The sequence below is a fragment of the Rattus norvegicus genome, chromosome 1, assembly GCF_021556685.1.
Source record: "Rattus norvegicus strain SHRSP/BbbUtx chromosome 1, alternate assembly SHRSP_T2T, whole genome shotgun sequence".
In the NCBI taxonomy this organism is placed as follows: Eukaryota; Metazoa; Chordata; class Mammalia; order Rodentia; family Muridae; genus Rattus; species Rattus norvegicus.
The window spans coordinates 156,262,605-156,287,103 of record NC_141534.1 but is presented as its reverse complement, the minus strand read 5'-3'; the positions used below and the strand labels follow the sequence as shown (position 1 = coordinate 156,287,103).

The following is a 24,499-nucleotide window of genomic DNA, read 5'->3' as shown; positions in this document are numbered from 1 at the left end:
GAAAGGAACCACTGAGATACCTTTTCTGTATCTTTTTTAAATGACAAGGTCTTTCTATTATACAACTCTGGATGTCCTGCTCGGGTGATATAGATCAGGCTGGCCTTAAACTCACAGAGATTTATGTCTGTAGATCTGCCTCTGTCCCAGGAGCCACCAGGCCTTTTTTATTATTTTTTATTTTTTTTAATTATTATTATTATTTTTATTAACTTGAGTATTTCTTATATACATTTCAAGTGTTATTCCCTTTCCCGGTTTCCGGGCAAACATCCCCCTCCCCCCTCCCCTTCTTATGGGTGTCCCCCTCCCAACCCTCCCCCCATTGCCGCCCTCCCCCCATAGTCTAGTTCACTGGGGGTTCAGTCTTAGCAGGACCCAGGGCTTCCCCTTCCACTGGTGCTCTTACTAGGATATTCATTGCTACCTATGGGGTCAGAGTCCAGGGTCAGTCCATGTATAGTATTTAGGTAGTGGCTTAGTCCCTGGAAGCTCTGGTTGCTTGACATTGTTGTACTTTTGGGGTCTCGAGCCCCTTCAAGCTCTTCCAGTTCTTTCTCTGATTCCTTCAACGGGGGACCTATTCTCAGTTCAGTGGTTTGCTGCTGGCATTCGCCTCTGTATTTGCTGTATTCTGTGTCTCTCAGGAGCGATCTACATCCGGCTCCTGTCGGTCTGCACTTCTTTGCTTCATCCATCTTGTCCAATTGGGTGGCTGTATATGTATGGGCCACCTGTGGGGCAGGCTCTGAATGGGTGTTCCTTCAGTCTCTGTTTTAATCTTTGCCTCTCCCTTCCCAGCCAAGGGTATTCTTTTTCCTCATTTAAAGAAGGAGTGAAGCATTCACATTTTGATCATCCGTCTTGAGTTTCGTTTGTTCTAGGGATCTAGGGTAATTCAAGCATTTGGGCTAATAGCCACTTATCAATGAGTGCATACCATGTATGTCTTTCTGTGATTGGGTTAGCTCACTCAGGATGATATTTTCCAGTTCCAACCATTTGCCTACGAATTTCATAAACTCGTTGTTTTTGATAGCTGAGTAATATTCCATTGTGTAGATGTACCACATTTCCTGTAACCATTCCTCTGTTGAAGGGCATCTGGGTTCTTTCCATTTTCTGGCTATTATAAATAAGGCTGCGATGAACATAGTGGAGCACGTGTCTCTTTTATATGTTGAGGCATCTTTTGGGTATATGCCCAAGAGAGGTATAGCTGGATCCTCAGGCAGTTCAATGTCCAATTTTCTGAGGAACCTCCAGACTGATTTCCAGAATGGTTGTACCAGTCTGCAATCCCACCAACAATGGAGGAGTGTTCCTCTTTCTCCACATCCTCGCCAGCATCTGCTGTCACCTGAGTTTTTGATCTTAGCCACTCTCACTGGTGTGAGGTGAAATCTCAGGGTTGTTTTGATTTGCATTTCCCTTATGACTAAAGATGTTGAACATTTCTTTAGGTGTTTCTCAGCCATTCGGCATTCCTCAGCTGTAAATTCTTTGTTTAGCTCTGAACCCCATTTTTTAATAGGGTTATTTGTTTCCCTGCGGTCTAACTTCTTGAGTTCTTTGTATATTTTGGATATAAGGCCTCTATCTGTTGTAGGATTGGTAAAGATCTTTTCCCAATCTGTTGGTTGCCGTTTTGTCCTAACCACAGTGTCCTTTGCCTTACAGAAGCTTTGCAGTTTTATGAGATCCCATTTGTCGATTCTTGATCTTAGAGCATAAGCCATTGGTGTTTTGTTCAGGAAATTTTTTCCAGTGCCCATGTGTTCCAGATGCTTCCCTAGTTTTTCTTCTATTAGTTTGAGTGTGTCTGGTTTGATGTGGAGGTCCTTGATCCACTTGGACTTAAGCTTTGTACAGGGTGATAAGGATGGATCGATCTGCATTCTTCTACATGTTGCCCTCCAGTTGAACCAGCACCATTTGCTGAAAATGCTATCTTTTTTCCATTGGATGGTTTTGGCTCCTTTATCAAAAATCAAGTGACCATAGGTGTGTGCGTTCATTTCTGGGTCTTCAGTTCTATTCCATTGGTCTATCTGTCTGTCTCTGTACCAATACCATGCAGTTTTTATCACTATTGCTCTGTAATACTGCTTGAGTTCAGGGATAGTGATTCCCCCTGAAGTCCTTTTATTGTTGAGGATAGCTTTAGCTATCCTGGGTTTTTTGTTATTCCAGATGAATTTGCAAATTGTTCTGTCTAACTCTTTGAAGAATTGGATTGGTATTTTGATGGGGATTGCATTGAATCTGTAGATTGCTTTTGGTAAAATGGCCATTTTTACTATATTAATCCTGCCAATCCATGAGCATGGGAGATCTTTCCATCTTCTGAGGTCTTCTTCAATTTCTTTCCTCAGTGTCTTGAAGTTCTTATTGTACAGATCTTTTACTTGCTTGGTTAAAGTCACACCGAGGTACTTTATATTATTTGGGTCTATTATGAAGGGTGTCGTTTCCCTAATTTCTTTCTCGGCTTGTTTCTCTTTTGTATAGAGGAAGGCAACTGATTTATTTGAGTTAATTTTATACACAGCCACTTTGCTGAAGTTGTTTATCAGCTTTAGTAGTTCTCTGGTGGAACTTTTGGGATCACTTAAATATACTATCATGTCATCTGCAAATAGTGATATTTTGACCTCTTCTTTTCCGATCTGTATCCCCTTGATCTCCTTTTGTTGTCTGATTGCTCTGGCTAGAACTTCAAGAACTATATTGAATAAGTAGGGAGAGAGTGGGCAGCCTTGTCTAGTCCCTGATTTTAGTGGGATTGCTTCGAGTTTCTCTCCATTTAGTTTAATGTTAGCAACTGGTTTGCTGTATATGGCTTTTACTATGTTTAGGTATGGGCCTTGAATTCCTATTCTTTCCAGGACTTTTATCATGAAGGGGTGTTGAATTTTGTCAAATGCTTTCTCAGCATCTAATGAAATGATCATGTGGTTCTGTTCTTTCAGTTTGTTTATATAATGGATCACGTTGATGGTTTTCCGTATATTAAACCATCCCTGCATGCCTGGGATGAAGCCTACTTGATCATGGTGGATGATTGTTTTGATGTGCTCTTGAATTTGGTTTGCCAGAATTTTATTGAGTATTTTTGCATCGATATTCATAAGGGAAATTGGTCTGAAGTTCTCTTTCTTTGTTGTGTCTTTGTGTGGTTTAGGTATAAGAGTAATTGTGGATTCGTAGAAGGAATTCGGTAGGGCTCCATCTGTTTCAATTTTGTGGAATAGTTTGGATAATATTGGTATGAGTTCTTCTATGAAGGTTTGATAGAATTCTGCACTAAACCCGTCTGGACCTGGGCTCTTTTTGGTTGGGAGACCTTTAATGACTGCTTCTATTTCCTTAGGAGTTATGGGGTTGTTTAACTGGTTTATCTGTTCCTGATTTAACTTCGATACCTGGTATCTGTCTAGGAAATTGTCCATTTCCTGAAGATTTTCAAGTTTTGTTGAATATAGGTTTTTATAGTAAGATCTGATGATTTTTTGAATTTCCTCTGAATCTGTAGTTATGTCTCCCTTTTCATTTCTGATTTTGTTAATTTGGACGCACTCTCTGTGTCCTCTCGTTAGTCTGGCTAAGGGTTTATCTATCTTGTTGATTTTCTCAAAGAACCAACTTTTGGTTCTGTTGATTCTTTCTATGGTCCTTTTTGTTTCTACTTAGTTGATTTCAGCTCTGAGTTTGATTATTTCCTGCCTTCTACTCCTCCTGGGTGTATTTGCTTCTTTTTGTTCTAGAGCTTTTAGGTGTGCTGTCAAGCTGCTGACATATGCTCTTTCCTGTTTCTTTCTGCAGGCACTCAGCGCTATGAGTTTTCCTCTTAGCACAGCTTTCATTGTGTCCCATAAGTTTGGGTATGTTGTATCTTCATTTTCATTAAATTCTAAAAAGTTTTTAATTTCTTTCTTTATTTCTTCCTTGACCAGGTTATCATTGAGTAGAGCATTGTTCAATTTCCACGTATATGTGGGCATTCTTCCCTTATTGTTATTGAAGACCAGTTTTAGGCCGTGGTGGTCCGATAGCACGCACGGGATTATCTCTATCTTTCTGTACCTGTTGAGGCCCGTTTTTTGACCAATTATATGGTCAATTTTGGAGAAAGTACCATGAGGAGCTGAGAAGAAGGTATATCCTTTTGCTTTAGGATAGAATGTTCTATAAATATCCGTTAAGTCCATTTGGCTCATGACTTCTCTTAGTCTGTCGACATCACTGTTTAATTTCTGTTTCCATGATCTGTCCATTGATGAGAGTGGTGTGTTGAAATCTCCCACTATTACTGTGTGAGGTGCAATGTGTGCTTTGAGCTTTAGTAAGGTTTCTCTTACATATGTAGGTGCCCTTGTATTTGGGGCATAGATATTTAGGATTGAGAGTTCATCTTGGTGGATTTTTCCTTTGATGAATATGAAGTGTCCTTCCTTATCTTTTTTGATGACTTTTAGTTGGAAATTGATTTTATTTGATATCAGAATGGCTACTCCAGCTTGCTTCTTCTGACCATTTGCTTGGAAAGTTGTTTTCCAGCCTTTCACTCTGAGGTAGTGTCTGTCTTTGTCTCTGAGGTGTGTTTCCTGTAGGCAGCAGAATGCAGGGTCCTCGTTGTGTATCCAGTTTGTTAATCTATGTCTTTTTATTGGGGAGTTGAGGCCATTGATATTGAGAGATATTAAGGAATAGTGATTATTGCTTCCCGTTATATTCATATTTGGATGTGAGGTTGTTTGTGTGCTTTCATTCTCTTTCTTTTGTTGCCAAGACGATTAGTTTCTTGCTTCTTCTAGGGTATAGCTTGCCACCTTATGTTGGGCTTTACCATTTATTATCCTTTGTAGTGCTGGATTTGTGGAAAGATATTGTGTAAATTTGGTTTTGTCATGGAATGTCTTGGTTTCTCCATCAATGTTAATTGAGAGTTTTGCTGGATACAGTAACCTGGGCTGGCATTTGTGTTCTCTTAGGGTCTGTATAACATCAGTCCAGGATCTTCTGGCCTTCATAGTTTCTGGCGAGAAGTCTGGTGTGATTCTGATAGGTCTCCCTTTATATGTTACTTGACCTTTTTCCCTTACTGCTTTTAATATTCTTTCTTTATTTTGTGCGTTTGGTGTTTTGACAATTATGTGACGGGAGGTGTTTCTTTTCTGGTCCAATCTATTTGGAGTTCTGTAGGCTTCTTGTATGTCTATGGGTATCTCTTTTTTTAGGTTAGGGAAGTTTTCTTCTATGATTTTGTTGAAGATATTTACTGGTCCTTTGAGCTGGGAGTCTTCACTCTCTTCTATACCTATTATCCTTAGGTTTGATCTTCTCATTGAGTCCTGGATTTCCTGTATGTTTTGGACCAGTAGCTTTTTCTGCTTTACATTATCTTTGACAGTTGAGTCAATGATTTCTATGGAATCTTCTGCTCCTGAGATTCTCTCTTCCATCTCTTGTATTCTGTTGGTGAAGCTTGTATCTACAGCTCCTTGTCTCTTCTTTTGGTTTTCTATATCCAGGGTTGTTTCCATGTGTTCTTTCTTGATTGCTTCTATTTCCATTTTTAATTCCTTCAACTGTTTGATTGTGTTTTCCTGGAATTCTTTCAGGGATTTTTGTGTCTCCTCTCTATGGGCTTCTACTTGTTTATTTATGTTTTCCTGGAATTCTTTCAGCGATTTTTGTGTCTCCTCTCTATGGACTTCTACTTGTTTATTTATGTTTTCCTGGAATTCTTTCAGGGATTTTTGCGATTCCTCTCTGTAGGCTTGTACTTGTTCTCTAAGGGAGTTCTTCACGTCTTTCTTGAAGTCCTCCAGCATCATGATCAAAAATGATTTTGGAACTAGATCTTGCTTTTCTGGTGTGTTTGGATATTCCATGTTTGTTTTGATGGGAGAATTGGGCTCCGATGGTGCCATGTAGTCTTGGTTTCTGTTGCTTGGGTTCCTGCGCTTGCCTCTCGCCATCAGATTATCTCTAGTGTTACTTTGTTCTGCTATTTCTGACAGTGGCTAGACTGTCCTATAAGCCTGTGTGTCAGGAGTGCTGTAGACCTGTTTTCCTCTCTTTCAGTCAGTTATGGGGACAGAGTGTTCTGCTTTCCGGCGTGTGGTTTTTCCTCTCTACAGGTCTTCAGCTGTTCCTGTGGGCCTGTGTCTTGAGTTCACCAGGCAGTTTTCTTGCAGCAGAAAAGTTGGTCTTACCTGTGGTCCCGAGGCTCAAGTTCGCTCGTGGGGTGCTACCCACGGGCTCTCTGCAGCGGCAGCAACCAGGAAGACCTGTGCCGCCGTTTCCGGGAGCTTCAGTGCACCAGGGTTCCAGATGGTCTTTGGCTTTTTGATCTGGCGTCCGAGATGTGTGTGCAGAGAGCAGTCTCTTCTGGTTTCCCAGGCTTGTCTGCCTCTCTGAAGGTTCAGCTCTCCCTCCCACGGGATTTGGGTGCAGAGAACTGTTTATCCGGTCTGTTTCCTTCTGGTTCTGGTGGTGTCTCAGGCACAGGGGTCCTGCCGCTCCTGGGCCCTCCCCCACGGGAGCCCAGAGGCCTTATACAGTTTCCTCTTGGGCCAGGGATGTGGGCAGGGGTGAGCAGTGTTGGTGGTCTCTTCCGCTCTGCAGCCTCAGGAGTGCCCACCTGACCAGGCGGTTGGGTCTCTCTCTCACGGGGTCTGGGGGCAGAGAGCTGCTGCGAGCCGGGATCTGCGGGGGTCCTTTTTTTTTTTTAAATCTTATGTTTACACTTGTCTCTAAAATTGTCACTGTCCTGGGGACATAAATCCTTTGCTAAGATCTGGTTCATCCCGAGGGCCTATGTTTGGTTGTTAACACTCATGTCAAATGATGCACAACTCCAATTCCAGAGGATTCAACATTCAATTCTGACTTTTGTAGGCTCTCGTGTGCATCCCCCCCCCCCCCGCCAAGGCACATACTAGTTCACATGATTAAAAGAATCTTTAAAATGATCACTCTTCTAGATTGCATTAAACATTAACTTGTGTTCCATTGCTTTTGAAGCTTGTCTCCAGGTGGTCAGAGAAATGACAATGAGAAGCCCAAAACATCTCCTGCCCCAGCTTGCCAGGATCACAATAAAGCAGGACAGGTACAGTGCCTCCAACTGAACAAAGCCCGCCCAGGATCCTCCTCTGACTCTAACTCTCCAAGAGAATTCTGGGAATCACCCTTTCTTAACATAATCTATGGTCACACTCAAGTGTCTGGACTGAGATTTGCCTATAGTCAAAATCTACTTAAGAGAAAGGGGCTAGGAAATCCTGTCTAATTTTTAGCTCCTCTGAGAGTTCATTATATCATTTTTTAATGAGATTTATGCTGTAAAGCTCCTTTTGCTAATAGTATACTAGATACTATAATTCACCAATATATTACTTTATGAAGCATGCTTCTTGACAAACTCAGTCTTTGGAGAGCTTGTGACGGGAGTAGAGTAAATGAATACCAAAAGAGGAAAATGTACAAATTAATTTGTCCTGAAATTTGAAACTGTAGGAAATGTGCTATGTGTGTTTGCAACGAGCACAACGAAATTTTGCATTGTACTATGGAGATGAGAAGAGGAGGAGAGAGATAGAAGATGAGCGACTCATGCAGCAGTACCAAATTGCGAAGGACCAGGAGGCTTTCTTCAAAAGCCAGGTAGCCTAACACTTCAGCTGGAGAGAGTTTGACGTGGCTCAGCAGGACACCATTTTTAGACTAAATAAATGTTTGCACTGTAAAACATTTAATCATTTGTGTGCTGCTGGGCTAAAACTTAGATGGTGTGGTTGGTCAGTTTTATGTCAACTTGATCCAAACTAGAGTCATCTGGGAAAAGCGGCTTTCAATTGAGAAAGTGCCTCTACATGATTTGCCTGCTGGTAAGTCTACACTGCCTGACTAGTGATTGGTGGAGAAAGTCCAGCAAACCCATGGCAGGACCACCCCTGAGCTGGTGGTCCTGAGTTCTATAAGGCAGACCAGGCAAGCCATGGGGAGCAAGCCAGTAGGCAGTGTTCCTCTGTGTTCCCTGCTTCAATTCCTTCCTGCCTCCAGTTTCTACCCTGACTTCCCTCAGTGATGGAGCATGACTTGAGAGTTGACCCTGATTTCCTCCCAAGTTGGTCGTAGTGTTTCGTCACAGCAACAGAAACTCCCAACTGTGATAGGCAGTGTCCAAAATTTCACTGGTGAACTTTTCTCTGTTCTTGAACGTTGGCCTACACTATGGCTTGTCCTCCTCACACACAGGGCTGAGTTTCATAGTTGAAAACGAGCCAGGCATGGCTGTGCATGCCTTGAATCTTAGGAGGCAGAGGCAGACAGATCGCTGTGCGTTGGAGGCTAGTTTGGTCGACATAGTGAGTTCCAGGCTAGCCAGAGCTGCGTAGTAATACATTGTCTCAAAAGTAAAAGTGAAAATGATGGACTCATATTGCTGATTTTGATTTCTGATAAAATATAAATCTGGCCAATCTTATAACTTTTAAAGTCGGGGCCTATCTCAAAGGGGAGAGGGCACAGAATGGCACCTTAATACTTCACGCAGATTTCTGTGGTCTTTGATAATGATGCTGTGTGTTCTGCACGTGTGGTAAAACTCGTCCATTCCTTTTTAGTATTGTTACAGCGATGATGTCTAGAATCCAAGGATGGGGAATAAGCAAACCCTCACTTAATACCTCATGTCTACAAGTCTTTAAAGACATCAGGAAGTACCATTGTGTGTAAATAGGTTTCTGTGTCAGTTGGAATACATGACATAGAATTGAAAGACTGGAACATATCACTGATACAGAATTAATTAATATAGAATAAAGTTTTTTTTTTGTGGTAGGATTTCACTAGGTAGTCCTGCTTGTTCTGGAGTTTGCTCTGTGGAACAGGCTGGCCTCAAACTCATAAAGATCTAGGTACCTTTGCCTTTCAAGTTCTGGGATTAAAGGTAGCAGAATGAAGTGTTCTGAGAATGGTATTTTATGATTAAGTTAAAAAAAAAAACCCTGTTTTGCAATAGATGAAAAGTATGGCTACTAGAGAGCAGAATCAGAAAAATGCTGCCTATAATCTTGGAGTTGCTGAAGCTATAAGGAGTCACAAGAACGAGAAACCCGATTTTTATGTGAGTCTCTAAAATTTCTATTTATTGCATATAAGTGAAACTAAAAGGAGAGATTTTGTGCATTTTCTGCCAAATCATTTCCTATCAAAGTTTATATCATATGTGATATGTAATGCCTTTTTCTTAGACAATTGGATCTTTATAAATCTCTAATTTAAAAAAAATGTTCTCAGAAGTTTCTGTAATTTCTCTTGGAGGATCTTTCTGTGTCTGGGTGGCTTTCACTTTCCTATCCAGAAGCTGGGCCATGGCATGCTCTGCTGTGCAATGCTTGCTCTCAGAGTTCTGCTAGATGTGTCAGGGTGATATTAAGGCAATGACCATTTCTTTGAATTTCATTAAAATTGAATTTGTTTTAATGACATAACAAATTCTATTGCTAATCCTGCTTCCCCTGTACGACTTTGAGGTCAATATCCTACTACAGCCTGTGCCATTTAAAGTATCTAAGTAGGAGAGTGACTTGTGTAGGTGTTGACGACTTGTCTTCCCAACACTCACAATCACAGTCCGATTTCTACTTATGGCTACAACTTTTGTTAATTATAGTTGTTTGCCAATCAGGCTCTGGACAGGTGAGGGGCAGGATCCTAACACCCAGTCTGATCTACAGAGAACATAGCAGCATTGACATCATTCGGGGACTGGCTACCGATGAAAACTTTCAGGGACTCTCCCTAGACTTCTGCCATGTGGATGTGAACTGGGGTGAGATCTCCAGGGCATCTGAGTGAATTAGGGCTTGAGAAGATCCGCTTTAGATGGGGGCTAGCCCCTTGCTTCCCTTCACATCCTCAACCATCGAGTCTGCCTTTGTTTCTGCCTGAATCTATTTTCATACCAGTATTGATACCAGCTGATATTCTCCATAAAGATATACTAAAATGCACTTTGTTCATCACTAGAACATATTAAGCTCCCCTGGACTGGCCACTCTGTTGACATCTAGTAGCACAGGTTCCTTATTCTGATGAGGTCTTGGTAGAGCGGAGGCAGATACTCAAAGAGCTGAGTGTAGCAGCCATGAAAGTCTTTGAAAGGAGCGCCATGTGAGCGAGGAAGGGGGGTCAGTTATTCCAGTTTAGGAATCTAGGACTGTTTCCTGCATGCAAATAACTAGGCAAAGAAGAAAATAAAGGATGAAATTTCCAGGCAAGAGCATGAGGGAGGGAAAGGAAGTGCTGGACTCCTGGCATTTAGACCTATTCTCTGCCTTCCCAAGTAGAAAGTATAGATCACAGTTATGACCCCAATTTGTGCCTCCTTCTAGAAATACTAGGATAGAAGTTCTGACTGTATCCTAATCTGGTCCTCACTGTCTTTTCATATGAGTAAGTTAGTTGGACTAGGCCAGTGTCACAGAGTTAAGCTTCTGTGCAGGCTGCCATCACCAGGCAGCAGGTTGCACAAACACTTTGTGTAGGAGTGATTGATTTCTGGCTTCTTCCTCTCTCCCTCAAGTGCAATTATCGGCAAGTCCAGTTGCATTCATCTCCTGGGGATAGCCGAAGTTTGTCCAATCTCTTTATCGTCAGTGTCAGTATCGCCATTTTCCCCAAGGACACATTACGGGCAAACTTCTGTCTTGTCTTTTTAATAGTCACCGCCCCCCACAGCCAGTTCTTCACACAAAATGATCTTTATAAATTCTTAAAGTACATTACTTTCCTGTTGAAGTCCTCTAATGGTGTCCCACCGAATCAAAGTGAAATCCAGATGGCTATAGATTTTGGATATAGGCCAATATACCCTGTGTAGCTGCCCCACCCCCATCTCCCTGAGCTTATTTATTTCCGCTTCTCCTTCACTGTGCTTCAGCAACACATCTCTCATCTTCTCTCACTGGAAGGCCCCTGCGTATTTGCAGCCGGGGCAATCATTCCTTTGCATGGAAAAATGTCAGGCGATTTCACCCTGTCCTCAGATTCTTGATAGGATTAGGGCTTCAGAGCACTTATTACAAACTTAAATGGCCAGATGGCACGATCACTGTTTCCTACAGCAAACGCAGCAGACGGGAGCAAGGTCTCTGACCTTTGATCTCGACCATGGGTCAGCAATGCTAGAATGTGTCCCCTAGACGTTCAGAAATCCCTCTCTACTTCTGCATCTCATTTTCCTTGTTTCTGTACACAGGGTGCTCTCTTCCTTCCAAATGGATGCTATAGTCGCTAACTCAGAAAGCGATTGGGCACTTACCTTATCTCAGCTTTACCGTGCAACATGGTCATGTGATAAGTCTATGGGTTATCTAAATACTTGCTGGTTTACATTTTGGGGGCCAGGCAAATCAAGTAGTACTTTGATTTTAGTTTGTATTGTTTACTTTACTTTCTGGTACGTGACCACAAGAGAATCGCCTGTGTTTCATTTCAGAAATCCTTCCTCTTTGATAAACGACCTCTTAGTCCTGAGATTAATGCTTTTAAGCAGGAGGAATATTCCCAAAGTCTCCTGAAACAAATGGAAAGCAAACGGGAGAAGGAAATAAAGCAAAGACAAAACAGAGAGTTGATGGATCGCTTGGAGCAAGTGCAGCTCACAGAGGAGTGAGTCGGTCTCATGTACCCGGAAAGACGAACGTTTTGTGTGAAGCTAATTTCTATGTGGGATTGAATAAGCATTCAAAATGCCATTAGCACCTCTGTAGCCAACTGAATAAAACTAACCCAAATAACAGCCAGTACCACAGTGTCACTGCAGTAAACAGAGAGAGGTGCAATTACTATAGCTATAGCAGTGACTGGCAATCTTAAAGTACTGTAATTACAGAGCAGCATTTTGTACTGTTTATGATTGCCAGTACTGGTGGTAGATACAAGAAGGAAAGAAGGAAGGAAGGAATACATCTTGAGCAGGTGTCATTGCCAACTGTGAGATGCTCAAGTGACCCCATGACAAAGCTTAGGCCTTATTATAAGACTGTAGCATGCTCCATAAAATCTGGGGTGCGTACGCGCGCGCATGCACACACACACACACACACACACACACACACACACACACACACACACACACGCATACACACACACACGGATGCAGGTGACCCTAGAACCAGGAACTGGGAAGTAGTGTGGAGTGGTTTTCCCTCTGCTTATGTCAAGTTACATAGTTGGTATCACTTTGACTCCACCTTGAACTCAGAGACTATTAGCCTCAATTCTGGATGTTCAGGAAGGAGACTCTCATTGTTTAGGTTGTACTGTCTGATGCTGAGGGTAGCTGGGGCCATAGAATTCATATCTACCTTAGGGGGCTCCTACTTTCGCTGCTGAAGCCCAGATAGTAATTGTGTAGCATGAGCAGAGACTGCTACCATAAACAATAAGTTGGTTTCTGTGCCCAAAAGGATATTCTCCTTTAAAATATATCTGCTCTATTACACCAATTTTATGGATCATAAAGTTCTTTGGCAAATTTCCTATGATGACTGTAATTTCTAATAGGGTAGATTACTTTTCTTAAAGAAGAATCGTATACTGAATCTGCTTATAGAAAGTATAGTCATGTCCCTGTCTAGATTTTAAGAAAGTATTTGTGAGTACATGTGGGGTGGGGAGGGTATCTACCATATTCCTCCCATCTGGACGACATGATCCATCATCTTATACTTGTCCTGTCTGTCCTTTGTGAAACACATGTCCGAGAGCGTGTGGACTTGAATTACTTTTTACTTACAATTAGAGCTCTCCGAATGAAAGATGAATTTTTTGAGTACCATGTGCATGTTCCTATTAATACCGAACATGTTTTGATAATGCCAACTTGTGTTGCTGTACTGTATGCAACATGTATGTAAAATGTGTGTAAATGTAGAGTGTGTAAAATGGCTCTCATCTTCTCTGCTTCTAAACCACCAGACTCGCTGCACAAAGAGCTCAATATCTAAAAGAGAAGATGGAAGAAACACAGTACTATAAGAGAGCTTTGGATGCGCAGGTAGGGAGACAGGGATCGCTATTCTAAGATTATGCACCACATCAACACTAGTCTACAAGCAAGCACGTTATGCTGTAAACACACACGTATGCCGTATGCTCGGTACGGTCTGAGGCCCTTCTGCATTCCCATAAACCTTGCTGTTGGTGTTTTGTTAGGTTGTAGAACTGCCCATAATGTGTTGCTCATTTCAGGTAAAGAACAAACCCTCCCAGCTGCCCATGTTTGAGCCCGACTCTGCTGAGCCCATCTTTGGTAAGAACGAGGGAGAAATGGAGATGGAAAAGCGAAAGCGAGAGCAGAGTTGCATGAAGCATCAGATGGAGGCAGCCGCCAACCTCAAGAGGAACACCATCCTGAACCAGCTGGTGGACCAGAGGCGAGATCTGCAGATGCTTCAGAGGACAAAGAGAGAGTAAGGGCTGGGTCTGCCTCCATTGCCTTCCCTCCCTCTCCCTCTCCCCTCCCCTTCCTCTCCCTCTCCCCTCCCCTTCCTCTCCCTCTCCCCTCCCCTTCCTCTCCCTCTCCCCTCCCCTTCCTCTCCCCTCCCCTTCCTCTCCCTCTCCCCTCCCCTTCCTCTCCCCTCCCCTTCCTCTCCCTCTCCCCTCCCCTCCCCTTCCTCTCCCCTCCCCTTCCTCTCCCTCTCCCCTCCCCTTCCTCTCCCTCTCCCCTCCTTCTCCTGTCCCCTCCCACTCCTCTCCCCTCCCCTTCCTCTCCTTCTCCCCTCCCCTTTCTCTCCCCTCCCGCTCTCCTTCCACTCCCCTCCTGCTCTTCTTCCACTCCCCTCCCACTTCCTCCCTCCCTGCATCTCCCCCCCCACTTTCTTTCTTTGTAACAATAGCAGAGTAACATATTGGTAACCTATTGAGGAGTTATGCTAGTCTAAATTTGTTACACATCTCCCTTCTTTTTATCCTTATAATTCATCCAATGAAAAGAACATTACTAAGAAGAAAAATAGCCTTCTCCTGATCTCCACCTCTTAAGGTCCCCCCTCATTTCTTTTTATATCACAGTATAGTGACAGCAAATTCCCCTCCCCCTCCCTTTCTTTTTCCAGTTTTTTGAGACAAGGTTTCTCTGTGCACGGTGGCTGTCTTGGAACTTGCTTTATAGACCAGACTGGCCCGGAACTCTGAGATCTGTCTGCCTCTGCCTTCTTAGTGCTGGGACTAAATGTGTGTGCCAGCGAGCACAGCAGCAGCATAACATTTAAACAATTGTAACATCATCGCTACTCATTGGCTGTACTAACTGTGTCCACATATGCTGTCACACTCAAGTAGATGGGTCCTTCCTCAGTTCCCATCATGGAGTTAGAGGATGAGCAAAGACATTCTGTCTTAGTGTCTACATCTCTAAGCTCAAGCATCAGACACCTAGTTTCTTAGAGTGTTCAGTTAGTCATGTAACTGGTGAGACATTTTTAAAGGTCTCACTAGCTTTTAGTAGCATAGCATTTTCTTGTTTCCTTCCTAGCCTTCCATCATCCATTTCCTAATTCCTACCTCCCCACAGATTGCCATGGAAAACTAGTTTTTTCTTTGTAAATGTTCATCAATTCTTTTTTTTTTTCTGGAGCTGGGGACCGAACCCAGGGCCACTCTACCACTGAGCTAAATCCCCAAACCCCATGTTCATCAATTCTTATATCTTTGATTATCCAGAATTACTGAGGTTCTTGGGAGCTCCAAAAAAACGCCTTGGCCAAGAAATCCACTCCCTTTAGAAGATAGTATACTTACAAGAAATCATATTATTAAATTTTTATAAATATTAGAAATGGTCCAAATAGGATAGGGAAGGTTGTATTATATTCTGTGCCAGGTTGGCTAGACATGAGCTGAGTAGCGGGTTGGAGATAACACTGGTAAGAGTGGGTTTGACTGTCAGTAGGGAAGGTGTGGGAGTTGTTAAAGTGTGAAGTTTATTCTGTGAGAATCATAATCTGCCTTATGTGTTTCCCTATTTTATAAAAAACAAGGAGTCGTGTCTAACATGTATAGGGATAAAAGCCCTGTGTTCATATGTATCAAATTTCTAAAATATTGACATTTTTCATATTCAGTGATAGGCGCTGTTGTCCCAAGCCTGGCAGGCACACCCTGTCTACATAGGCTGTCACCACCCCTTCTTTGAACTCTGACTTGTTTCTCACTTGGGTTTCTAGACACCACTTTGCAAATGCATCCTGGTTGGTTGGCATGTTTTTGTCACTTTATTAATTGTGTGATAAAGGTCAGGCTACATACTTTCATACTTTTGAGGGCACTGTTTTTTTTTTTTTTGTTCTAGGGCTAATACAGGTATCTATATCTTGTTGGTCCAGAATTAAATAATTCCTGCAAATAGCTTAGCATAGTGCTTGTCACAGAGTCAATAAGGGGAGCTACCACTATTACAAAGCAAGAAAACTTTTGTGTGTGTGTGTGTGTGTGTGTGTGTGCGTGCAGGTGTGTGGTGTGTTTGTGGTGTGTTATGTGTGCATGTCTTGTGGTGTGTGTTTATGTGTGCTGTATGCAGGTGTGTATGTAAGTTTGCTCTGTGGTGTGTGTGTGTGTGTGTGTGTGTGTGTGTGTGTGTGTGTGTATAGAGGAATTTTAATCCAGCAACATAGTTGCTCTGGTAAGGGATCACATCCTGAGACCTTCTAGGTCTATGTGATCTGTCTGGAATGCAGACATGCCCTTGGTTCACACCTTTAATCCCAAACAATGAAAGTAAGGTTAGTTTATAGAAGGAAGCAACCATGTTTGAAAGTAACATCTAATTGAAGGGCAGACAAAGTGATGAATCTGAGAAAGATTTGACAAAATGAATCAGAGATAGGATATGCCGGGCTCTCATGAGAACAGCAGAGGAAGAGAGGTGACTTAAGAGAGCAGCACAGAGAGTGAGTGAGGAGGCAGTTTTATCGCACAGTTTTACAGAGTCAGGTTGCAGGTGAAGACAGAAGGAGCCAGAGAATGAGAAGGAGCCAGAAGATTGGAACATATTTCTAAAATTATATGAGACCAGGCAGAGCAATTCAGTCACAAGTGGAGAGAAGTCAAATTAAATCAGTCAGCTTGGACAGGAGTTTGAGACAGAACAAGTGAATTGAACCAGAGTTCATAAAGGACTTGAATGATGAGCTTACTCAGCAGAAAGCCTTGAGATGACAATTACATCTGGTGAATAAAAGCACATTTACATCTGGCACCTGATTACTTTTATATGTGTGTGTGTGCTGATCTTTTGCAGAGCTATAAATTGGTATATAATTCTACTCTGTATCAGCTTAAGTGGATAATCTTTAAAATATTTGTTTAATATTTGTGTATGAATGTATATATGTATGCATAAGTATGTATGTATGTATGTATGTATATGTGTGTGTGTGTGTGTGTGTGTGTGTGTGTGTATGCATGCCACAGTGTGTGTGAGGATCAGAGGGCAATTTATAAGAGTGAATTCTTTCCTTCCACTATGTGAAAATGAGTTCTCTCCTGCCAGAGATCAAACCCAGGACATCAGGTTTGGCAACAAAGAGCCTTTATCTGCTGAACCATCGTGCTGGATAGTTTTATGCCAACTTGACACTAGTTAAAGTCATCTAAGAGAAGGGAACCTTAATTTAAAAAGTGCCTTTACAAAATCAGGCTGAAGGCAAGTCTGTAGGGCATTTTTATAATTAGTGATGGGGAGAGACCAGACCATTGTGGGTGGTGTCATTCCTAAGCTGGTGGTCCTGGGTTCTATAAGAAAGCAGGCTAAGCAAGCCACGAGTAGCAAGCCAGTTAGCAGCACTCCTCAAGGGCCTCTGCATCAGTTCCTGCCTCCAGATTCTTCTCTTGCTTGAGTGTCTGTCCTGACTTCCTTCAGTGATGAACAATGTTATAGAAGTGTAATCCAAAAAAACCCCTTTCCACCATAACTTACTTTTGGTCTTGTTTCATCACATGAATAAAAACCCCAACTAAGGCATCCATCTTACTGGCCTTTCAATGAGGTGCACTCTGTTGGACTGAATCCCCATGGATCTATTGATTTTAGCATATAAAAAAACAAGTGAACCTAAATATTTTACCTAGAGTAGCAGTGATAAAACCTTGATCAAACTGAACAAAGAACTGGCTGCAGAAAAGGCTGCAGTAGCTGCTATACTGGTGCAAGGGGGAGAAGTGGCGGTGTGGTTACTGGGTAAGTAGCCCCCAAAGTGCTACGTGGTGAAGACATTGCTCTGCTCTGTAGCAGTGGTGTAGCCAATGCTGGTGCTCTGAGGCTTTCCCAAGTCTTATCATTTGCCATGATTCTGTGAGGGTATGGAATTTACTCTTTATTTATTTAACCCAAGCTTGCTATTTTGTTTTCAACAGAGTCTGTGGTTTAGAAATCACTGGATTGGCTGCTTAAAGACAAAGGTTGTAACTTACCAATTCTAAAAGGTTTTGCAGGTATTTTAATGGTAGGAGAGACAGTGACAGCTTAGAAGATTGTTAGAACACTGCCAAGCCTGGGAGAAGACATAGCTTTCCTAATGTTTTTTTTTTTTTAAATTCTTAAAAAGCAAAGATTGCGGAGTTGTAATCGACTGATAATGTACTGTATGTGAACACATGTGGATGGGTTTTGGTTCAGGTTTGAATTCGCCTGTGAACACAGCACTCAGTCTTCATAACTGCCCAAGTTTATTACCCACACGCAGGGTTTTCTTTTGCTCCTTTGTAACTTTTTCCAACTCTGCCTCATCAAAAAAAAAAAAAAAATCCTTGGGGCTGGAGAGATGGCTCAGAGGTTAAGAGCTCTGGCTGTTTTTCCAGAGGTCCTGAGTTTAATTCCCAGCAACCACATGGTGGCTCATAACCATCTATAATGAGATGTGGTGCCCTCTTCTGGCCTGCAGGCATATGTCTAGGCAGAATGCTGTATGCATAATAAATGAAACAAATTAAAAAAAAAATGCTGCATGGCTTCTTTAAAAGTTAAAAAAAAAAAAAAAACTCATCCTTAAGTAACCCTGAGCTGCTTTCTGCCGTTCTTGGCTAAATTTGCGTTTCTTTGGGTTTTGTATAAATGGAATCAAACAGTAAGAATATATGTTCACCTGGTTTGTTTCAGTCATTGGTGACTTTGAGAGTCATCATGTTGGATGTAACAGTAGTTCTGCCTCCTGCCCCATTAAACATATGGGAAGACATTTATGGGGAAAGTAGATATCTGTCTAAGGTTGCCAATCTGTGATGGGCAAGGCATGTTGGATCTATTTTATCATCGAATCTTCCTGCCACACGATAGTAATTAGCTTCATGCTTGCTTGGTGAAAGGTGATTTTAGGGGAAAGCAACCTAGTTGAAGATAGCACTTGCTGATTTTTGTCAGAGGGTCCCGACACCTACTGCTGGTTGTCACTTTCTCACAAAGCCTGCCGGAGTAGTCTGAGTCAGTAGTCACACTTAATGACGCTCCCCTCAGACTCCAGTGAGAGCTGCTGGCAAAAGTTTCATTTTGGCAAACATAGATTCACGTGACTAATTTGAAGCAGACTTGGATGATTTGCAGCAGCAGTGATGGGCGTGTGGAGAGCGATGGTGGAAGCACACTGTCAACAAGAGCCAGCCATTGAACTGCAGTCTCCGCTTGAGACACGCCCTTCATCAAGCAGGCCCCTCCTCCCCAGGTTTTGTCCCTCAATGCTGGATAGTCTCTTCCCTTTCTCTCGCTTCCAAGCCACTTCTTTACCACTTCTTTTTTCTGCACTTTCATGTATGGCTTTCTACTTTGGGTCATAAAATGACTGGAGCATCCTAGTGTGACAGTGCACTCTAATTCCAGCACCCTGTAGGCTGAGGCAGGAAATCAAGAGTTTAAAGCCACCTTGAACTACACACAGAGACCTTTTCTCAAAAGGGGGAAAAAACCCAAGCGCCTGTAGCTGCTTGTAGGCTGATTACTGACAGCCAAGAGGCTGGGAAGAAGCATGCGGTACAGAAAAATCCACTTGGGACGAGTCTTCAGATGAGTTCAAGGACATTAATGGCTTTGGAAGCTGACATTGTTAATTGGAACAGGGCTTAGATCCTGGTAATTTAAACCAGGACAGAAGATGAAAGATGCTAGAACCAGTCATGATTTGAGAATTGGCAGGTTCACCACGTTTTTACAGCATCTAAGTCTTCTGCGTATTTCAAAGACTCACAAACAAGACCAGAATGCATTCCGTCTAACTTAACAAAAGAGTCAGGGCTCCCAAGGTCAGCACAGCTCCTTCCCAGCATTATGAATGGAGTCAGAATGTTCTTTCCCCTCCAGGCACTTGGCAGACAGAGCTGCTGAGGTGGATCGAGTGAACAGACTCAACCAGTGCTTGCAAGAAGATTGGGACAGGAGCCTGGCCATGAAGAAGCAGCGGGACTTGGAGGAAAAGGCCTTTGAGCGGTAAGACCTAATGGGAACCAGATGGCTTTTGCTCGCAAGAAACTTCCTTGTAAGTCAGCTACATATTTACTCCCCCCGGACACAGTGGTTCTCGGTCAGTTCTGAACTGACTCTTCAATACAGCTCCTCATGCTGTGGTGGCCCCCAACCAGAAAATTATCTTGTTGCTACTTCATAACCGTAATTTTGCTACTGTTGTGAATGAATGAATGAATGAATGAATGAATGTGATATGTAAGAGATCTAATACAGGACTGCCCCCCCTCAAGGGGTCTTGAACCGCAGCATGAGAAGCTATTCGAGTCTAACTCTAGGGTGGCAGAGGGTTCAACTGTGGACTCCGGTTATTAGTATGGCCCTCTACAAAATTTTGTGGGGCAAATAAATGTGCTGAGTAAGAGATGCTGCTGCGGTTGATTCAAAATGTTTTTTTTTTTTATTGGCAAAAGTGTGGACAGTTCTGTGTTGTATGTTAAGTTTTCACTGACCATGCCCTGATCTTTGCTTTTGCTTTGGTGATCACTTCGTGGAGCATTTCAATTCTCTTTGGAGAAAGCTACTTAGAAGCAGGGTGCCTCTCCCTGCTGAACACTTCCATGCCTTATGGAGTTTATTGTTTGTTTTGAGATGGGGTATTGCTATGTGGCCCTTGCTGGACTGGAACTTGCTATATAGACCAGACCGGCCTCAAACTCACAGAGACTCATTAGCCTTTGCCTCCTGAGTGCTTGGACTGAAGGTGTGTACCACCGTGTCTGGCCTTTATGGAGAGGTTTTAAGAGCAGAGTCAAGGAAAGATCGATGGGAGATGAACCACACACAGGACAGCCAGACCTCTCTCCAGCTGTATACTTACAGTTCAGATGATTAGCATTAACTTTGGAAAGGCTGCTAATGTTAGTCATATTTTTAAACTTGCAAACTGTGAAAGTAAATATCTGCCTGATGAAGCTAGCCCAGGAGTTTAGAGGTAAAAAGAAAAAAAATGGGGAAATATATACTTTGAAAACAATAGTAATCCTTCAGAAATATATGGTAAGACTTTCTAAAATGAAAAAAAGATTTCATTAGTGTTAAAAATCCAATGAAATAAATCTAGCCAATAATATCAGATTATCAGGACCAAACACAATAAAAAACAGTTAAATAGTTACTTTCAACTACCGTTTTAGATTTTATTTTTTACGTGTGTGTGTGTGTGTGTGTGTGTGTGAGTGTGAGTGTGTATGTGTGTGTGTGTGTGTGTGTGTACCTGAGGAGACCAGAAGAGGGCGTCAGATCCTCTGGAGTTGGAGTTACAGGCAACTATGAGCCACTTTTGGTTCTTGGAACCAAACCCAGGTCCTCTGGAAGAGTAGCAACCACTATTCTCCTGCCCTGACTTAAAAATATTTTATAGATAATATATATATGTATATATGTATATATATATACATGCATCACTTGTTTTCCTGGCACCTAAGGAGGTCAGAAGAAGGTTGTAGAATCTACTGGTCACCTGGTGACGTCAACGTCTGCGTTCCTCTCCCCAGGGCTTCCGACAAGCTGTTTCTCTTGGACCAGTGCGAGAAGTATCGGCGCTGCAGGCAGTGCCAGAGGCGCACCTCCAACACGGGCGAGAGCAACGTGTGGCCCCTGAATAAGTTCCTGCAGGGCTCACGACTGCTCGTGTAGAACTCAAAGTTTGAACCTATGTTTCCCGAGGGACATTTATTTGGAGTTGTTGAATATTTAGGGTGTGTATATTTGTACCTCAGAGGAAAAAAAAAGATTGAGTACTTTCTAACCCTTTCTTGAATTCACATTGACTAATGATTCCCTGTGTGTCCCATGTTACTCTCACCCCTGTGTTTTTATTCCTCGAACTTCGCTCTGACAGCAGTGAAGGTATTGGAATAATTCTTAGCCTAGACCCCATTGCTATAGCGGTTGTGAATGGGACCCAACTTCCCATTGGTGGGCTGTTGACCCAGCTTTCCTTTAGAAACTTCATATTTTCCCATCTATAAAGGACATATTATAATAAATATTTTCTAAATGCTGGCTATGCATGGTGATTTGTAATGGTATGTTTATCTCCTCCCCAACTTTTAAAATGAGTTTTTATTTATTCATTGAGAGTTTCATGCATTTACACAATGTATTTTGATCAGGTCCATCTATCACCACCGTTCTCCAATTTCCCCCTAGTAATCTTACCTTACATCCCTCCCAACCTTATGTCTTCTTTTGTTTTTGTTTATAATTAATAATTAATAACCCTTTGCAAAACCAGTATGTGCTCTTAACTGCTGAGCATCTCTCTAGCCCAGGATCATTTTAGATTTTAGATCCCTCTCATACGTGCATATAATGTACCTTATATTTCTCTTCTCGACTCCTTTCTACTTCATGCCCCAACCCACCTTTAAAATAACCACCTGAGTTCAGTTGAGCATGGGGCTGGCCACTGGGTCATAGCAAACCTATCAGAGGCCATACCCCTATAAAAAAATGACTTTCCCTCCCCCGGAAGCTACAAATTGTCAATAGTTCTTCAGCTAGTGATAGAGCTCTGTGGGCTCTTCTCTCTTAGTGACCATCAACTGCCTATAGCTTCCTACTCCAGGGATGGAGCCGCAGGAACTCCTCCCTCATCCATTAGAGAAGACCCACTAGAATTTTGACTCACTGATCTTATGCAGGTAACCACAGCTGCTCAGAGCTGATGCGTGCAATAGCTATGTCCCGAAGTCAACACTTCACAGTTCTCCTCCCTATCTGCCATCTCTAACATTCCTTCTGCTTCCTTTTCAGCAGCATTGCCTGAGTCTTGAATAGAGGGAGGTTGATACAAAGGACTCACCCACATCAGAGCACTCACAGCTACTTATACTTGGCACTTTGATTAGCTTAGTCTCCCTGTTAATCACTATCCACTGGGGAAAATGAAACAAAACCAACCAACCAACCAACCAAACAACCAAACAAACAAAAAAAACCCAAAAAACAAAAAACCCACCAAACTTCTCTGCTCTGAAATCATGCATCTACAGGCACAAACAAATAGCATCATCGTTTAACCAAACAACAGTAAATTCCCCCAGTAGGCCCTTATGGGTCCTCAGTTATGTGCTTTTGACCACCAGGCATGAATTCCTTCCAGACTGCAATCACTCAGATCCAAGGAAAATAGCTGCTAGTTACCTCCAGTGACAGCTTTACCACTATTGCACTGGTGGGCCTGTCTTTCCAGGCTGGTAGGTATTTTAGCACATAAAGCTCATTGCTTGTGGTATGTTACATTCTCTTCCCCAGTGAATGCACATGACCTTCTGGGACTATGTAAGCTAGCCATCAGGGCAAGTTTCTTGGTGAATCAAGGTTTTTTCCTAAGATTGGTTTTTCTAAGTCCTTCATCCAAACAATGCTACACTTAGACTTTTATGGAAAGCTTGAGCGTGTACATCACCTCAGAGGCTCAGAGCCATATTGGTGGAGTGTTTTAGTTAATGACACACAGGGACTTTGTGAGGGAATGCTGACTGGTCTGGCCTTGGATAGGACTTGTGCAGGTAACCATCACTACGTTACTGTGAGTTCCTGAGGCAATGGTGCCATCGTGTCCTGACGTCAGCATTCCCCAGCACTCCTCTCTACTCTCCATCTCGTACATTCTTTTTGCTCCCTCTGCTAGATGGTTTCTGAGCTGTAGGGGTTTGATGTAAATGTTCCATTTAGGGTTGAACACTCAAGAGTCACTTACTCCCATCACTTTGGTTAGTGACTATTGACTCTGTCATTGTAAACAGAAGCTTCTTTGACCAAGGTTGATAGCAGCACTAATTTAAAGGTATAAACACAAATATTAGGAAGGCATTTTGAAGGCGTGGACCATGTAGTAGTGACCATGTAGTACAACAGCAGTAGGAGGTCCCCCAACCCCATGGCCTATGATCTCTCTTTGATCTGGTTTATAGTGTCATGTGTGAAATCATTCCCATGGCACGGGTCTTAGATCCATTCAGAAAGCAACTGGTGACCCAGAAGAGCTATGCCATCATTGCATCGGTGGGTGTACCTTGCCAGACAGGTTGGTATTGTAGCCCCCACAATTGAACATTGATGAGACCATTGATGCCCAGTCTCTCCCAAGTAGTTTGCATCTTCTGACAGAAAAAAATTCAGCTCAATCCCGGCTTGATTTATTTCATCCACTATGCCCTGCAACCAAAATGTGTTGTATTTTTAGCAGTAGGGTCTCTCCATCTAGCTCTGACGGGAATCAAGAGCAGTGGTGATAGCTTATGCTGTTTTGGGGGTCTCTAGGACCTCCCTGACCAGCAATCTGTGGGCAGTATCCCAATCCTAGCACTGAGATTTTCATTTAATAACCCATTAATTAAACGTACATCGCTCAGTGAGCATGTACATTGCTGTCAAGGGTAAGGACTCCGGTTTGATCCCCAGGTCCTCCACCACATAAGGAAAGAACTGACTCTCGTAACTGACTGCCACGTTTGTGGTATGGTGATGCCCACACACAATGTAATAAATGCAGCAGGCAGGGAAGGGAGTGGGAGAATGAATGACAGGGGCCCAGGATGGGCTCAGGTTCATAGAGTGCTTGCTGAAAGTCTTGCTTTCTATTCCCAATACTGTATAAAGTGGATGACCATGAACAATTGTAATCTCAGCCCTTTGGTAATGTGGAGATAGTAGAATGAGAGCTTCGAGGGTATCCTTGGCTACATTGTGAGTTCAAGATCAGCATGGGACTACATAAGACTCTGGGGTGTGTGTGTGTGTGTGTGTGTGTGTGTGTGTGTTGTGTTGGGATGAAAAAAAACCCAAATAATGTTTCCAAGAGTTAAAACATAAAGCAGGCATAACTCCCAGAACCTTCTGCTTTCCTTCTGCTTCCTCTCCTGACACACATCACATTTCTCTCCAGCCTCAAGCAGGCTTTGTCCCTGACTCCTTCCAGCCTCCTTGGTTTCTTTTCCCTCATCCCCAGCACCTCCC

At 42.7% G+C, this 24,499-nt stretch overlaps 1 protein-coding gene across 2 annotated transcripts in view; it reads left to right on the top strand.

The window, feature by feature from the left end:
- Ccdc81 (coiled-coil domain containing 81) overlaps positions 1 to 21,538 on the top strand; it is a 51,669-nt gene extending 30,131 nt beyond the window's left edge. The window contains exons 9-16 of one of the 2 annotated variants that reach the window (XM_087558291.1): positions 7,033 to 7,120; positions 7,528 to 7,674; positions 9,035 to 9,139; positions 11,516 to 11,688; positions 13,000 to 13,078; positions 13,273 to 13,493; positions 19,370 to 19,495; positions 21,028 to 21,538. In XM_087558291.1, coding sequence (XP_087414417.1) covers positions 7,033 to 7,120; positions 7,528 to 7,674; positions 9,035 to 9,139; positions 11,516 to 11,688; positions 13,000 to 13,078; positions 13,273 to 13,493; positions 19,370 to 19,495; positions 21,028 to 21,169 — 1,081 coding nt within the window. In that variant the 3' untranslated portion in view covers positions 21,170 to 21,538. 2 annotated transcript variants of the gene reach the window in all.
- Positions 21,539 to 24,499: the final 2,961 nt, after the last annotated feature.